General features: G+C 37.9%; 1 protein-coding gene across 5 annotated transcripts in view; it reads right to left on the bottom strand.

The window, feature by feature from the left end:
- Positions 1 to 14240, bottom strand: part of LOC137342575 (dyslexia-associated protein KIAA0319-like protein) — a 79464-nt gene that overhangs the window by 63644 nt on the left and 1580 nt on the right. For all 5 annotated transcript variants that reach the window (XM_068006549.1, XM_068006546.1, XM_068006548.1 and 2 more), the window contains exon 2: positions 6271 to 6442. In XM_068006549.1, coding sequence (XP_067862650.1) covers positions 6271 to 6421 — 151 coding nt within the window. In that variant the 5' untranslated portion in view covers positions 6422 to 6442. The remainder of the gene's footprint in view (positions 1 to 6270; positions 6443 to 14240) is intronic.

Here is a 14240-nt window from a genome sequence, read left to right as displayed (position 1 = left end):
CGCATGGTATGGGTGAAAGTTGCAACATTTTAATAAATCCAGCATGAGAACCTCAGGGCCATTTGCAATAGTTTTTTTCCTGGTCACTGGGTTTTCACTGATTTTAATCACATTACCCATTTTCAGAGAGCAACTAATTAACCCTTCCTTCAAAATGGCAACTTGACTGTTGCTGAACTTTTGCGGGGGTGGGAAGGAGCCACAGAAATCCTGTTGTCTCAGCTGCTGATTTCTTAGCCCTTAAAACAAGATGCTAAGGACATTCCATATATATTAATTACATAAATTGGTTTGTAAAGAAGCATTTGGTCTTGTTGCTCCTGTCCTCAAGCATCTAAAAATTCCACTGATGAATTTACTGATTGAGGATGGGTGGAGAGTTCCTTTTAAACAAAACACACTCCCTCATGCACATAGCACAGTCTGTGCTGAGTTCCCCAATTTCAGCCAGTATGGCAAGAGGGGTCATAAGATTGGTCTTTATGCCCCAGGTTACGGAAGAGAAAGCCAGTCAGAATTCCTGTTCCTCATCATTGTCCAGTGATCTCCACTGGAAATGCACATTTGGACGTCTGGTGAGGACATGATCAAGCTCAGTGTTATAATCCTCCATGCTCAAGTTACCTGAAGACACTCACATCTAGGCTTACACCAGAATACTGATTTGTTGTATACCTTCAAAAGAAAACTGGACCAGTTTCTGACTGGGGTGGTGATCCATACAAAAGGTGGTAAATAACCATGGTCATTATGGGCTCCTGGAGTAGTTTTGATCTCCTAAATGGGGGTGGGGTGGTTGGAGGGGAATTGTCCAGAATCCCCCCCCCCCCCCCCCACTAAATTGGACTTGAGTTTTTTAAATCTGTTTTATTGGCCTCTCAGAAGAGAGAACATGGTTGTTGGTGGGTGAGGTTGTTGTGAATCATGATGCTTAAGGCATCACGACTGCGTGGGGCAGGCCAAATAGAACAGCTAATCTTTCCTGCCAATTTTTTTGTATGCTTTTGTATAATCCAAAACTTGCACCCTTGCACACATGTGTATGGGTTAGCTTGCCTAGGTTTAACAATTAACCCACATTGCAGGATAAATTTTATTGGAGAACATATAGGATTCCCCACCACGTTCTCCAGTTAAATTCAGTGGTAGCACTCTCACCTCTGTGATAGAAGGTCATGGGTTTTAGCCCCACTCCACAGACTCCAGCATATAAACTAGGCCAACACTGCACTATAGTACTGAAGTGTGCTGCATTGTCCAAGGTGCCATCTTCGAAGGAGATGTTAAACTGAGGCCCTGTCTGCTTGCTCAGATGGATGTAAAAGATCCCATGGTTCTATTCGTAGAGGAGCAGCGATATTCTCCCAGAGTCCTGGCCAACATTTAATCCTCAAATCAACACGACCAAAATAGATTAGTTGGTCCTTTATCTCATTGGTTTTTGTGGAACTTTGCTACGTACAAATTGCCTGCAATGCTAAACCTACATGTGAAGCATTATACAAGTGCAAGTTCTTTCTTTCTTGCTTCTCCTGAAAGGTGGAAAATACCACATCAATTCTTGCAGGCTAAAAAAATTCATCAAATTTATGTGTATGTTAATTGATATACATAAGCAAGGTATTGATTAAGCACAATAAGCATGATCACACAACTCTTAAAACAATGAAACCAGAATCGGTGTCATGGAGCTAAAATACCCTTTTTGAAAACATCTCTTCTGCAATCTGGCAAATGACCAGACTTTTAGATGAAAGTCAGGTTTATCTCTTATAGGCCTTCTTGGTATGATTTTGTACATGGAGAATGTGAATCTTATTTCATCCATGAAGTTCATATTTCCTGCCTGAACTAAAGACAATGGGAGAACTCCTCACCATTTATCCAAACCAAATGAGTCGAGGTGATTAAGGACAGTTGTACGAGTTATTGCACAGAATGCTAATGAACAGGCTCACATATTTTCTGGGTTTCAAGTACCTGCTAATGCCCTGACCATGTACAATTTAACCTGCATCTAAAACAGATGTATCCTGGCCAATTTCCAGATCAATCTACTTGTCCTGGTCCTGTAGTCAAATTGTCTCAACTTCATTTTGAAATTTTCTATTTTAAGTAACTATCTCAAAACTGTGAAAAATAAAATGTGGTAATTTTTTGTGTAGGACAATAGGAAAAAGACCGGTTAAAGTTCTGAGGAAGGGTCCACATTTGAAACGTTAACTTGTCTATTTCCACAGATGCTGAGTGACCTGCTGTGTTTGCAGTGTTTCCTGTTTTTATTTCAGATTTCTAGCATCAGCATTATTTTGTTTCTTACTGCTAAAGTCAAAATTAGTTCTCAAATTGAATGTGGAAGTACTGCTATGGAGCCCTGCTCCAAATTAGAATTAGAAGTTTAGTTGCACTGTTCAGCTATGATTTTTACAGAACTACTTTCAATCCATTGACGTGCAGAATACTGTGTCCATATGTCTTGAGTTGTGTGGCAATGAACACTTCACCCTCCCCCAGATGACCATAACACTGGTGAAATTAATCTTCTGTGCAAGCTTATCAGAGAAGTGTGCATTACAGACTTTAGTTTGTAAGGTCACAGACTCTAGCAGTGTAGGTATTATGGTACTGTAATCAATTTAGCTGGAGGTTGAACAATTTTTAAAAATTCATTTTCTGTCATTTCTCCTATGCCTTCCTTGCTAACCTCTAGACCTTTATGAACTCCAAATCATCCAAAACTCCACTACCTGCATCCTACCCCATAGTAAGCCCCACTCACCTATCACCTCTCGCCTCATTGACCTACAACGGCTCATCTAATAGCACTGAATTTAAAATCCTCACCCTCATCTACAAATCTCTTCATAGCCACACCCCACTATACAACATTCTCCAGTCTTAGACCCTTTCCCTTACCTTCCAGTCCTTGGACTTTGGCCTCCTTTGATTTCCCACCCCACGCCCCCACTCTCCCCTAGTTTACTCCACCACTAGTGGCAAAGCCTTCACTTGTTTCTACTTCAATTCCTCCTACCTCACTACTTCCATAACCACCTTTAAAAGCCTTCTTAAAACCCACCTTTTAGGTCATGTCTGCTAACTTGCCCAGAAAGACTCAGTGCCGTTCTTTTCCTCCTCTGTGAAGAGCCTTTTCCGAGTTGAAAACCCAATACAAGTACAAATATATTATTGTGGTAACTTTTCCTGGTATTAGATGTAGAGGGAAAATGTGAATTTGGACCGTTCCAAGAGATTTAAAAAAAAACAACTTTCATTCAAATTGTTGCCTCAGAGCCATGTGTGTGCAATTTAGGGAGTGTGTAGTGCTATGTAACAACTTTTCAAAAAAAGTGTTAAAACTCGGTTTGGAATCCCAGACAAAATTTCAACCTGGGTGAAATAGCTGCTGCAGAACATTTGAAAATTTCCTCAGCAACACTTCTCACACTTTTCCAGTTATTTCAAGCCCTTTCTTGTTATGCATTTGTAATACATTGCTGAAATGTTAACTAATTATTTTAATGACCAGTAAACATCAGCCCAGTTAAACCCAATCAGTGTAACCTGCCTCCTGGTGCACACACTCGGCTCAGTAAATTGCCTCACAGTGTAGGATGACCTGAAGACTCTAATGCCCACTGCTTTGGATACAAATTAATATCGCAGTGTGTAACTGTACTGTCAAATTTTACACTTAAACAATAACATACATTCATAGCAAAATGGCACAAGACAATCGCGAAGGAATATTACTGTATATTTTAAACTAACTGACTCCTTCAGCTCTGATACAGAATTAAAGGTTTGTTTTCGTCAGTAAATAAGATGCTACAAATCCCTGGCAATCATACCCTCCATTTTCCCTACTGCTCGATAGTAGTGGGCCATAAAACAAGATCAAAAAATACAGGTAAAGATGAAAGCCATTTTACTTTGATAAGGACAGATAAATATTCTCAAGAAAGTAAAATTATTAAAAATAAATTAAGTAATAAAATTGGGACACACAACAATCAGGATTATCAAACACAAGCTGAAATAACAAAGTAAAATAAATTTTCCATTTCTTGCTGTTATTTTCCAACTTTTTCCTTCGGGCACACCCGGCGATTTCCCTATATTATCGCCAGTATGGCAAGTAGTAAAACGTAGAAGCTGAAAATTTTCCAGAAATTTAAATGGCGAGAACAATTTCTTACTACAGTTGTTTGTAGTGCTTGAAACTTAAGCTAACAAGTTAATGAGAACTGTTCACTTATACTCAGAAAAGTACAGAGGGTTGTCTTTGAAGCTTCTGTATGAAACTTCTTCAAATTCTGATCATACTATTGTACATTAGAAATACATAAAATGTCAAGAGTTAACAAGGTGTAAGCTTCTGAGCTGTTTACAGTGCAAGCCACATTCTGACAGCTGGCTATCAGCAAATGATAGTAAACTGATCCTCAAACACCACATGCATGATTCAGTCAGTGATTAGAAGTTATTGGCATTGGTACAGGAATAAGACAAGGGCCACTAGTTTTGATGATTACATTAAAATGCTGAGCAACAATTGCTGATGATCCCAGTCTAAAGTTCTACCACGATTTTACATTTCTTTAAAAAATTTACAGCTTTTTTGATGACCTAGTGGGTAAATGCATTACCCAGTGTAGCATTGAGCTCTTCAAACCAGAAGGCCCCAAGTCTGTGTTGGGGGGGGGGGGAAGTGTGTGTGCTCAAAGCAAATAGCTGACCAATATTCATATTTCAAGTGTCATAAGTACACACATTTTAAAGCTTCAAAAGAAAGTGTCCCTTTTATTTTCCACAAGTATTCTTATTAATAAGGGGGCAGGATGAATAGGGTGCTAAAAAAGGTCAAGTCTAAGCTCTGCTGAACAAATAAAAGACTTAGAATTAAATAGGAATGTAATCACTCCCAAAAAAAATTTATGAATATAGAGTGACAGAACTCTTGTTGTAAATGGAGTTTCCACGTCACCACTACTAATTCACATACTGCAACTTGAGCTTTTCTCTACCCACTGTCCAAATAGCTAGAGACATTATAAATTTAATGTCCCTCAATTATTAAAGAAAACTGATGTTTAATTTACTCACAGTAATCACATATTAAAGAACAACTGATTATGTATGTACAAAATAGATCAAATTCCACAACAAGAACGATTACACAAGTGTTGAACGGACTTTCTGCTCAGTAGCATAATAGGATTAACAATCCCTCCATAAATGGATGGGCAGCCTTGCCTGATATACACATATGGTACGCCCATAACAAACCCAACACTGTAACACAACTGAGATTAAAGTCCAAACAACAAACATCCTTAACTTAAATGTTAACTGCAACCCAGTGGTCCCTTTCCCAACACAATTTTTAATGCTGCTGCACAATATTACTGACATTATAAATGTGCATTATACTCTCGGTAAAATTAAGTACTACCATGATGTGTCCAAAGTGATAAAATGTGAATTTTCACCTTGTACTCCTCCATAATTTTGCATAGAAAGCAAAATACTTATTACAGCCAAGGTTTTTGTTTTCAAATTTTAATGTATAAATAAATTACATGGGCTCTGGTGGAATATATCTGTAGAACTCCTGGACCCAACTGAACATTATATTCCTGTGGATTCATCACCCACGTCATGCAGCTGTGTCCACTTGTTATTTAAATATCGTATTAGATTGGGACTTCTGTGGTATACTGTACACAAACAAATCATTTACTGAATCCCTTCGGGTGGCTCACAAAGAAACTAACAATCAGCAGCACAACAGCACTGGCAGAATCCTGGGAGCAGTTCAGTTACCCACCCTCTTAACTCAACTGAAGAATGCTGCATGGTTTGGGAGAAATAAATGCAAGCAGCTGAAAAACAGAAACGAATATAGCATATGAACAACTACAGTTATGAATATACCCAACAGATTCATATTTATCCAATGAATATGGGGACCAGGATGAATATACCTATATATTACTGCCAACTATTTTCCACAACCTCTCCTTAAAACATCAATAACTATTCTTTCCTCATATAGCTGGCAGCTGACAGTATAAACAAAATTATGATAGTGTTGTCAAAGCAGTAATCACAGGCTGATACATTTGAAAAGAATAAGGAAATAGCAGAACAATTCATACAGATGAATTAGCTTATGGAATCTGAACTGGACCGAATTAAGATTTTGGCAGACAATTGCCTGTATTGAAATTAAATGCCTACACAGTTAGATCGGATGGCATAACTTACTTGTAAATGAACAGAACATGGTCAGATAGAAGCAGACACACAACAGGTGCATAAGCTTTGAAACACATGTCCACCTAAGGAACGTTCCAATTATTACAGAGGACATCACAGGAACAAGAAAACTTTCCAGCCTCTTGTACATGGCCACCATGTTACTGAAGACCACAAGCACCTGTAGAGAAAAAGAGAAGACTGATCAGATTTGAACATAAGAAATAGGAGCAGGAGTAGGCCAATCGGCCCCTCGAGCCTGCTCCGCCATTCAATAAGATCATGGCTGATCTGGTCCTAACCTCAAATCTAAAATCATGTCCAATTTCCTGCCCGCTCCCCGTAACCCCTAATTCCCTTTACTTCTAGGAAACTGTCTATTTCTGTTTTAAATTTATTTAATGATGGAGCTTCCACAGCTTCCTGGGGCAGCAAATTCCACAGACCTACTACCCTCTGAGTGAAGAAGTTTCTCCTCATCTCAGTTTTGAAAGAGCAGCCCCTTATTCTAAGATTCTGCCCCCTCGTTCTAGTTTCACCCATCCTTGGGAACATCCTTACCGCATCCACCCGATCAAGCCCCTTCACAATCTTATATGTTTCAATAAGATCGCCTCTCATTCTTCTGAACTCCAATGAGTAGAGATATAATAGTAATCAATCATGTATTTGCTATTTATGTCACACCTTCCTTATTTGTGCATCACCATTCTGTGACACACTTGCATCTGCATACTACCATTAGATGAACAAATCAGAAGCTGTACCTATATCTACACCTACAGCATCATTGATGCACTTGGAAGGAAATAAATTCGCTTTGTTCTGATCTTCTGTGGGATAACCCAAGGGAAATCCACTACCGGCCAAGAAAATGCAAGTTGATGTTAGTTACTTTTGGTATTATCTCCTTTTTGTAAATGCAATGTATCCTTCCCATGATAGGATCAACTCAGTCAGTGGGGAAGAAGCTCACATACAATGAATGGTCTGTTGAAAATTGTTTCAAAACAGACCACTGCAAGTACCATTAATTCTCTGCCACTCTTCTTCCCCACTATTTATAACGGAAAATGTCTATGAAAGCTCATCACACTAATTGCCTAATCTGACCACCAGATTACACAATCTTGCCACTGGGTTCCTACAATTCTCTCAAAATGCTTTCTGAATTTCTAATGTCCAAAACAACAGTTTAAACAAAATTAAATATTTCACAACATACAGTTGTCTTTTCATGCCCTCATTAACATTTTCACTTTAAGACCTCAACCTCTCCCAAAAACCTTGACATTTTTGCCAGAACTGTGATGCTGTGTGCTGAATTTGGATTGTACAGTCTAAGCACAAACCTAATTTTCTATGATGCATCAACACCAGTACTGAGGAATGGTTTTCTTTAGCTTTTAGCAGTTTCTGCTCAAAAGGTTTTCACAATTATTTGAAGAAAAGCTCAAGGACAAATTTCAAAAGCCTTACGGAGGTAAAATTGTGTGTTTTTTTTTTAAAAAGTGTACACATGAAAAAAAATAATCAAATTCTTTTTACACATCTGTTGCACATTTTGTTTTACGTTCTATAAACTTTAGGAAGTCACAAGAGAGCTACAGAAGTATCGCATGTAATGTTACTCTAATTTTCAAAAAAAAAAAGTTCAATTTTGAAGACAGGTAATTGAAAGGCCACCATCCTAATCTTCTTGAAGGATTTATTTGGGTACCCCTGGTCTAGAATGAGCACCTGTAGACCACAGTGTAACAGGTCACTCAAGACTGTCTATGCCCAACTATGTCTATGGAAAGCTTGTGATTTTCATATAAAATAGTTGGACTATAACCTGGTGTTGTAAGATTCCTTACATTTGTCAACCCCAGTCCATTACCGGCATCTCCACATTATGCCCAACTAAGAAGGGTTACCAAGGGACGGCTGCCTACAGACATTGTACACGTGAATAAACTTCATTTTGGACAGAAAAAATAATTAAATCTTACTTAGATATTGTGTGTACACAAATATTTATCAGCTAAGAAACAAACTTATTTAATGCACCAATTAATCTTATTCTTCAGTAATCATTTTGTAACATATCATCAAGAGCATCTTAATGCTTTAATTGTACATTTTAGAATGGCTATTGCAGATTGGTAAAGCAATTACTAATTGGAAAGAGCTACCAATACACCTTGAGTAATTGGTTCCCCAGTTGTTTCACATGGAAGTCATTCTGACTGTCCCAAAATAAAACTAGGTAAATCCCTCTTTTAAACTGTAGTCGTCACACAAGTTACTTTTTCCACAAAGGATATGCAAGAAAAAAAGGAAGCTCATGCATCCAAACAGTTTTCTCTTTAAATGCCAATCACTGCAAAGATCCTTCTTTTTCTACACTGGAATATACTTTGTGTTCTCATACTGGAATATCACTCAACGACAATTGAGCCTCTGCAATGTCAGGAAACTGGCAACAAAGCCCAGAAATCAGCAGTTTAATTGTGCAAATCAACCATTCCTAAAATTGACCTCTACCGTAAAAACTTGAATATATCTGCAGCGGCACTGGAAGAAAATATTTCATTGGGCTGGCTATTTTACCTCTTACCTAAATATCAGCAAAATATTTTGTAACAACTGTGGCTGCAACTGAAACTGCAACTTTAATTTTGAGAGGGACAAACAAAAAAAAATGATTTCCTGACGTCAGTATTGAGAAGCAGAGCAGAGGACTTCAGGTTGCATTAGCAACAATATTCTGTTAACGGTGACATTGGCAAACAGGCCAAGTATACATTATACTGGATTCAATACACAAACAAGGGAACAATGGGATACCACACATAGTTTAGCCCACAAATGGATTATAAAGAGCCTATTCATGAACAGGGATAGCTTAGCATCCATCTCCTCTAGAATCATAGAATAATCCAGCACAGAAGGGGGTCATTTGGCCCATCGTGCCTGTGCCAGCTCTTTAAAAAATTAGTCCCACTGCCCTGTTTTCCCCATAGCCCTGCAAATTTTCCCCTTCAAGTATTTATCCAATTCCCTTTTAAAAGTTACAATTGAATCTGCTTCCACCACCCTTTCAGGCTGTGCATTTCAGATCACAATAACTCACTGCGTAACGTTTTTTTTCCCTCATGTCACCTCTGGTTCTTTAGCCAATTACCTTAAATCTGTGTCCTCTGGTTACCGACCCTTCGGCCACTGGAAACAGTTTCTCCTAATTTACTCCAGCAAAACCATTCATGATTTTGAACACCTCTATCAAATCTCCCCTTAACCTTCTCTGTTCGAAGGAGAACAATCCCAGCATCTCCAATCTCTCCACTTAACTGAAATCCCGCACGCCTGGTACCATTCTAGCAAATCTCTTCTGCACCCTCTCCAAGGCCTTGACATCCTTCCTAAAATGTGGTGCCTAGAATTGGCCTCAATACTCCATGTTTTTCAAAATTTACTTGCTTTTGTACTCTATGCCTCTATTTATAAAACCATGGATTATTTATAAAGCCATGCATTAGCAGCCTTCTCAACTTGCCCTGTCGCCTTCAAAGATTTGTGTAAGTACGCTCCCAGGTCTCTGTGTTGCCACACCCACTTTAAAATTGTGCCATTCAGTTTATATTGCCTCTTATTCTTCCTACCAAAATGAATGACTTCACACGTCTCTGCATTAAATTTCATTTGCCATGTGTCTGCCCATTTCATGAGTCTGTCTATCCTCCTCATTGTTTACAACATTTTTGAGTTTTGTCACATCTGCAAACTTTGAAATTATGCCCTGTATACCCAAGGTCGAGGTCATTAATATATATCAAAAAGATATATTTCTAGTCATATCACAAATAAATCTGTCATATTAAAGTTATTAACTTGAACTTCTGTTTAAAAAAAAGACTCCATACTATAAAGCACAGTGGTTCTCAAATGTGGGGAATGGCAAAAAAGCAAGCAAATATAAAACAGGATTTCTCACCAAATCAGTTGGCCGGGCAAAATAATCACAATTACATTTGCAGCACTGTGGCTAGTTGCACATGGAAAATCACTAGCGTGGTGTGTTGTGGAGACCCACAAAGCACCAAATAACAGGATTTTCAACTTCTGAGGCCCCATCTGCCCTTGCAAGTGGACATAAAAGATCTCCTAGCACCATCCAAAGAAGAGCAGGGAGTTCTCCCAGTGTTCTAACGAATATCTAACCCTCAACCAACATTACTTAAAAAAAAATCTGGTCATTTATCTCAGTGCTGTTTGTGGGACCTTGCTGTGCTCAAATTGGCTGCTGCATTTCCTACATTACAACAGTGACCACATTTCAAAAGTACTTCATTGGCTATAAAGCGCTTTGTGATGTCCTGAGGTCAGCAAAGGTGTTAGAAAAAGCAAAGTTTTATTTATATTTCTCCAAACAAAGCTTTAAGAAAGTGATATAATTGTACTGGACCATTAAAACTGACAGTAAACACTAAAAATCTTCAAATCCAGATTTTTAAAATTTACTCCCTTTATCCTAACAGCAAAACTTCCAGCATAAGGTACTGTAAGTTTTCTCAAGCATTTTAATTTACAAGGAAATTTATTTGTGATTGTGTGTTGAAAAAAATGCCTTTTGACATCACTTTTCACATATATAATTTGAACACTCAGAAGACCAGCCTCAGACCTTCATAGCTCTCCAGCTCTGTCTTCCCATCCAATACTTTGGACTGATCTTTTGGCTGTACTATCCCTAAGAGCCTCTTCAAACAGGAGTCTATAAAATAAAGTAATATTTCTTATTTTACTTGGCAAATGCTATCACTGCATCTATAGCTACTGGGCAATAAGAGGCAATGAGAATTCTTAGCAAAAGATTTGCACAACATCCGCTGTGACTAGATACACTGCATATTCTTAAGATTGCACACTCCAAATTTAACTCACTGAATCACAGCCCTGGGCAAACATATCAGGTCCATTTTTTATTTTGTTTATACCCTTATTTTGGATATTAGAAATTTCAGTTACTACGAAAGAAAATGGCAGTTGAACAAGATTTTCAGAAAGCATTTCAGAGATATCTGGTGCTAGATTGTCATACTCTCACTATAAAGTAGCAGGTATTGTGTCACATAGGTATGGTAGGAGCCACAATAATTTTAACATCAAACAGCCACACAGTATGAAAGCCGCTCAAGTTATTTAAAGCATGTATGGTGCGCTTATACTGTAATTGCCAACAGTTCAAGCTCAAGAGGTTTATTAACATTACCCTATTTCCAAGAGTCCTTCATTCTTGAAATGGAGCCCAAACCTGTATCATTTGGAACATGATGTGCAAGTGAAGCTTGTGGGTTGACTTTATTCATTTTTTTGGGAAATGCAATTTTGCCAGCAGCTAGTATTGTGATGGAGAGCAATGCATGACAGGTTCTGTCAACTGAATTACATGATTTGAACTGAAGTCTTACTTGGCTTTATTTTACTGCATGTGACGGGGTTTAAGCATACTCTGTAAATATCGCAGTACCCTCTCAGTCTTCCACTATTATAATTTCAGCTTTACCGTTAACTAATCAACCATATGTGAAAAATTGTGTTAGATGGTATATTCTGTGACTCACTATGAATAATGCATGGAAGGCCACCAAGTACTTTTTAAATCATTTTTAGTACTGAAAATCTTTGCTATCTTAAGGTGAGTTAGATTAAAAACCTAGACTAAAGGATGCAGTTTTAACCTTGGGAATCTGACTCACAAGCATTGCTCTTGTAGCTTGATGACATCTAAACCACATTACATTATGTTCACTCCCAACAATTCTAAATGCACCATTTATGTCCTTTGATTGTGGTACAATTAGTAATCCAACCATCTATTCTTAGTGGAATGAACACAATGAAAATTGGATAGTGGGCCTGGAAGAGGGTAAATTTGAAATGATATTCTAAATAAGCATTTGTACAAATTTACTGCAATTTTTATAACCATTCTTTCAAAAAATGTTTTAACAAATCAATTTCAAGGGGGCATTCTCTCCCCCCTCCTTCATGCCAGTAGTCTCCAGTCAAAAGTCAAGTTTCAGGTCTCCTACATTTCTTTCCCTGTTTAATCCTAATTTTGCTTGAGCTGGCCACTGGGAGATGGTTAATTTGCCTTATTTTTTTTTCCACAAAGTGGTCGTGGAGAGGAAGCACCTCATGTCCACTCTCCACACCTCACTGAGGATTTGACATGGTAAAGATTTCATTTTGGCACAGTTTAAGCATAAATGCACCATTTGAGTATCTTATAGCTTCACAGCATTGTAAGACTTCCTGTAAAGATGATTCTTACAGTAATGCACACCATAAATGCCCTGAAAGCACTGCAGCACAACATGCCAAAACCCTCATTAATTGGCTACTGAGACGAGCTAAACAGAGTTAAGCTTGAGCCATTATAATCGGCTAGAAAAGAACTGACATTTAGTCCACTAGCAAATCAGAAAAAGCAGATTGTCACTGCAGAAGATCAACATACAATTCAAACTCTTCAACTTTAATACTTAAGAATGTGTTCCTTCATGTTTCCTCATACTATGGATGATTTGCAACCCTCATGTGAAGGGTGAATCTCTGAAGAAACACACAAAAATGTAAAAAGCTCCCATCTCCAACCTGCTGTAGATTGAGACCTGAGCATTTTGATATACCGACTAGGACTTATACAATACCATTTACATAATGAACATCCCAATGCAGTTTACAGGGGATCAGGGGGTCAAAGACCTGAGGAGCCTTAAGGCAGGAAGAGAATTAAGTTCTAGATCAAGAGGACAATTCACAAAACAATTTGAACTGCCAATCTAAAATCAGGGACTGCAGTCAACTTTCGGCTGAATAAGTATTTTAAAGTATGAATTATGGGCATAACTCAGTAGCATTCAGAAATGCATGAGCATAAATTGTACATAATGGACAACAGTTGTTTTCGTCCTGGTGATACTACCCCAGATTATCCTCAACATTACATTTTTGGATTTTTTTTCCTGCTTATTTACTCATATTATTTCAGCTCTTGTAACTTAAATCACTCCCATGGTCAAGCCCCAACTCCGCTTAACTTTGAGTGTCTATTCTTGCCTTGAGGTCTAGATAGGCTTTCGTGGCTAGATTTAAAAAGGGACAGCCACCAAGCTACAGACAAAAATACTATATTTTATTCACACAAGAAATTTATGGAAGTTCACCAGAGGAAATTTTTTTTTTTTTAAAAAGAGTAGCGATGAGTACAATCCTTCCCCATGATCTATGACTGCACTGTTTCAGTTTAGCTAGACTAAAATTTTATTGTCCATTTCCTGGAGACTTCATCTTCATTGTCAACATACTTCGTGAGCATTGCTTCTCTGAACCTTGGGCATTCCCTGATACAAACAGGTTTGAATAATATTTAATTTCACATGGCACCAAGTACACAAGCAGTTACACTGGATCTACGTGGCATTATAATTTCACTTCACTGAACACGCAATCTTTCATCTATGAAATAAAGTTATCAAGGTACAATTTTTTAAAAAGAGAAACAGGTGCACTAAGTCCTAGGGTATACATTTGCAATACAGTAAGTACAACATGTTATTTCTATATACGTGTCAAATGTACTGCTTATTCTATCTTTACTTCATATATTTGCCAAATATGCACATTGTACTTACATTTAAGTACCAAACATAGCTAAAGACTTTCTGTGCTGCACTGTACCTTGTGATAGATTACAGTTCATGTTACTGGCTTTTGTTTCAAAAAGGCTAAATTAAGTATTACATGCCATCAAAAATTAAATTTAAACAGTTTGTGCCATGTACCTTTAGAAACCTTTCCAAAACTGCATCACGTCATTCATGGTCAAAACTATTTTTAAAAAAACAGAAAGTGCTCCCTGCCTTGCCTCAAGTCTGTGCATCATTTGCAGAATGGTCTATACTATGGAATCAGCTACAGAAGACCAC

The sequence above is a fragment of the Heptranchias perlo genome, chromosome 26, assembly GCF_035084215.1.
Source record: "Heptranchias perlo isolate sHepPer1 chromosome 26, sHepPer1.hap1, whole genome shotgun sequence".
In the NCBI taxonomy this organism is placed as follows: domain Eukaryota; kingdom Metazoa; phylum Chordata; class Chondrichthyes; order Hexanchiformes; family Hexanchidae; genus Heptranchias; species Heptranchias perlo.
Note: the sequence above shows the minus strand (reverse complement) of the source record. Positions and strands in the feature narration are given on the sequence as shown.